The following is a 3,802-nucleotide window of genomic DNA, read 5'->3' on the forward strand; positions in this document are numbered from 1 at the left end:
ATGATGACCTGCATTTTAGAGTCCACTGCCCCTGGCACAAATTCACAGGTCAAAAAGGTGAATTCTGCACAAACAAGTTTATTTCACCAGCTTGAACAAAATCCAACCACAACAATTCTAGTTACATGAACTGATTAGGTGCAGATGTGGACTACTGTAATATGCATGAGGCTCTGAGATGAGTCAGTACTGAATCTTAGTTCATGAAGTCTACATGACAGAAAAAAAAAGGACAAAGATGATACAGGTTTCTTAGTGTTTATTTAAAGACATGGTCCTTGACTTCTATTGGTAAGTTGAGGGTAGGATCATATCTCCGTACATGCAGTCTTCCTCCAACGCAAGATTGTACTGGCTTCCACTTCCTCCTTTATAGGCGCTTGTCACAATCCTGAGCCAGCCCTTCTCACCCTAGAGGGAGGATAAAAAAAAATAAATAAAAAGTCTCAAGGTCGCTTGGATTATAAATCAAGCGCACCCACTGCTTTTCATTCTAACATCCAATTTTTAAAATGCCAAGTTTAAAAAGCTCCTGAACCATGTAAAACTCAGGCTGTTAAGTCACTGTGCTGTGATGACTCACCCATGGCTCTCCCCAGGAGTTGCGCACAACCCAGTATTCAGTGCCATTTTCTACTCCCCAGCCCGCCACCGACACAATGTGGTTGATGTCAGGAGTCTCGACATACTCCGAGTACAGACCCCCGGCGTACGCGTCCAGTTTCTCTGTGGCCATGATTCCACAGCTGAGGGAAGGAGGATTCAGTTGAAATGATGGGAACAGACATTTGCTGGTAAGAACTATGGAGTGATTGGAGACGGCCTCAGACTGTAGGGAAACTGAAACTCAGAACATTTCAAAAAAATGTAGGAAAAACAAATCCCTGCAAAACCATCAACCCCCCCCCAGTTTTAAAAACCTGATTGGCCCTCCAGCGTAGATCTCTGCCATCATATTTTCCCGTCCACTGATGACTCCGAAGTCACCCACCTTCCACAATGTGTAATTCTGCACGACGTTGCACTTCCCGAAAGTTGTGCAAGTCCCACATGCATTGAATAGTTTGCATTCTGGAGAGAAAACATTGATTTAAAATAAAAAAAGGCTCATCTCATGCATGGACGCATCATGGAAAAGGACACTGCTGTTTCTGGAGTTCTTACTCTGGTCGATGGCCTGGTAGTTGTTGCACGTCTCATCTGGGATGCCATGCTTGTGGGCGTACTCCCACACCCCTCCGTGGTCGCCTCCGTGACAGGTGCCGGACTCGGCGCAGTCGACCACGTGTTGGACGGACAGATAAGCAGATGGCCACACTGCTTTCCGCTTGATGTTAATGCGATCTACACAAGGCAGAGTCAAGTTCCACACAAATGCAATATTTGTTTTGGAAAAATCTCAGCTCAAGTGATTTGATGTCACTGAGAATCCCATCTGGTATTTTGTCACAAGATCTAATTTGCATTTTTTTGTTGTTGAGAAAATGGTTATATTTCTGCTTCCACCAGCAAGGCCTCAGTCCAAGTGGGTGAGCTCCAAATTCACACATGACAGAGCTGGTTTAAAAAAATAAAAATAAACCGTAATTTTGAAAGAACAGGCTCACCCAAATTATCCTCCAAAATCTTATCTACGAGTCTTTAGCATGAATGATGATGCCTTTTCCCCAGAAGGAACAGGAAACACTCTGGATAGTGCAGAGACCTTGATATGAGTAGTTTTAACTGAAACTACTCAAAAAGAAATAAATAGGAACCCAACGGCTGACAGCATATTCTGGATTTACCCAGAGGAACAGAGGCCGTTTCTGCGTAGAGACATTGCTGATGAATTTTGACTCTAATTTAAATGATGTCAGCACAAATTAAATCCTATTCAGCTTCATTTATTGGGGTGGAAGCAGAAATCTTAGACGATATCTTAAAGTAAGTTAAGTCAGGCTGAAACAAGGAGAAAACCTCACCTGCCATTGCACTGGTGCTGCCGTGAGCCCAGCAGGAGCCACAGTACTGAGGGATGTGCTGGTTACGGGTTGTGCTGGCGTAGTTGACGCCATTTACGTTCCTCCAGTCCCAGGACTTTGGCAGCTGAGCGAGGTTCAGGAGTTCGTGAGGACGGACTGCGGTTCTGAAACAGGAGAAAGCACAGCCAGGTAACGGCACAGAGCTCCGACAGGCCTCGTCACAAATGAGCAGCGGCTGAGGTATTGGGTCAAGTCTAGCATTAATCGCCGGCTAACCACTGAACGAAGGGCATTAAAATCAAGCTGGAAATGACAAAAAAAAGACATGAAGTTGCCGCCGGTGATTGAAAGGGAAACCCTGTCCTCGTATGACAACTGGATGAAAATGCAGGGACTTTTCCTTTCTTGATTTTAAGATGCAAAGTGGAGCTTTCCAGGAAAATCAAGCAGCATCCAAGTTCAGGACAAACATCCATAAGTTAGTTTCACATATGTGCAAAAATAGCCTCGGAGATACAGAGAAGGCTCTTTGGTGCTTGAAACTTTTAATTCAATTAGACTCCACTCAAGCCTGATACACTAAATTGGTTCAGTCTGAGAAGCTATCTTGTGATAATTAGTATAAAGCAGAAGCAAAAACACAGAAGGGTGAAATTGACAGTAAACTCACTTCACCCCAAAGTTGGGCTTCCTGGGCGCCGGCTGGTAGCAACTTGGCTTCTCACTAAAAAAGTGTCTCCCTGAAACAGCGAGTGTCATGAGCATGAAAATAAAAATGACTTGCTGAGCCATGTTGAGCCAGAGAGCGTCTAACAGCAAGCGACAGATACCTCTGGTTTGGTATAAATAACCTACCACAACTACTGACGGTGAGAGAGAGAGAGAGGGAGGGAGAGAGAGAAAACCTGCGGTGCCAGGTGAGAGCGATGAAGCCAATCAGGCTTCATCGATCTCACCTGGGAGCCTCCATCACTGGGAGCAGGTCACAGGGGAGAAAATGGGTGAACACATTCAGTTAGGGGGAGATTATCTTTAAAACACGTGTTCAAACTGTGACTGTCCTTCTGATTTAACACTGAACTGCTCATGTTTGATGTTGTTGCCCAGTTTACTTTGCAAACTTTACATTTAGAGAAAATAAAATATGACGAGTGATTAAAACACTTCCTGTTTTTAAAAGCTTTATGTAGTTATTTGTTTAAGATTTTTATTTTAAGGCAAGTAAAGTGAAGCGATGGAGGGGGAGAACGGCTGCGGCTCAGGGGGTAGAGTGGGTCATCTGCCGATCAGAGGGTCGGTGGTTCGATCCCCAGGTCCTGCAGTGCGAGGTTTGATGCTGAACACCGTAATTGTCCCTGGTGTGTGTAAATGTGACTCTGCCCTCTCTTCTACATAAATGCAGACCATTTAAAACATGTCTGTCGCTGATATAGTGTCAGAAAAAAAGGAAGTGGTTTGATTTTCGTGGCCAAAATGCTTCAGAGGATCCTCAGGGAATCCTCCATCAAAAGGAAGCCAACAGTACAACAGATTGACTTCGTATCGTTTGGATTATACTGACATGTTGCAGAGTGAGGATTGAAAACAAGTCACATTACCAAATCTTTAGTAGTGTGAGCCGAAGAACACAGACGCTCCATGGATGCAATTTTATGGTCAGAATCTGAGTGTTTATTCGTTTTTTAAAGTGATATTGATGCACTGATCCTTGACAGAAGCTCATCATTACGTCGCTTCATTCCCCACATGTCACTGTGTCTTTTTGTTTACGCTCTTACAGCCTCTCTGTGATAACAAAGACTTTATCAGGCTTCACTGTGAGACCGCAAACAGAGCAT

General features: G+C 44.2%; 1 protein-coding gene across 1 annotated transcript; it reads right to left on the reverse strand.

The window, feature by feature from the left end:
- Positions 1-285: 285 nt before the first annotated feature.
- LOC111232597 (cathepsin Z-like) lies at positions 286-2,756 on the reverse strand. The gene is made up of 6 exons (XM_022760181.1): positions 2,635-2,756; positions 1,965-2,128; positions 1,165-1,344; positions 921-1,071; positions 584-746; positions 286-411 (listed from the first exon to the last, which is right to left on the reverse strand). Exons 1-6 carry the CDS (start codon positions 2,754-2,756, stop codon positions 286-288), a joined length of 906 nt encoding a protein of 301 aa, XP_022615902.1.
- Positions 2,757-3,802: the final 1,046 nt, after the last annotated feature.

Source organism: Seriola dumerili, unplaced genomic scaffold (assembly GCF_002260705.1).
Source record: "Seriola dumerili isolate Sdu_G_001 unplaced genomic scaffold, Sdu_1.0 BDQW01000331.1, whole genome shotgun sequence".
Lineage (NCBI taxonomy): Eukaryota > Metazoa > Chordata > Actinopteri > Carangiformes > Carangidae > Seriola > Seriola dumerili.

Coding starts and splice junctions, on each gene's coding strand:
- LOC111232597 (XM_022760181.1), bottom strand. CDS start 2,756: ATGGCTCAGCAAGTCATTTTTATTTTCATGCTCATGACACTCGCTGTT. Junction 1,072..1,164: donor CTACCAGGCCATCGACCAGA/GTAAGAACTCCA, acceptor TTTTCTCTCCAG/AATGCAAACTATTCAATGCA. Junction 747..920: donor TACGCTGGAGGGCCAATCAG/GTTTTTAAAACT, acceptor TCCTTCCCTCAG/CTGTGGAATCATGGCCACAG.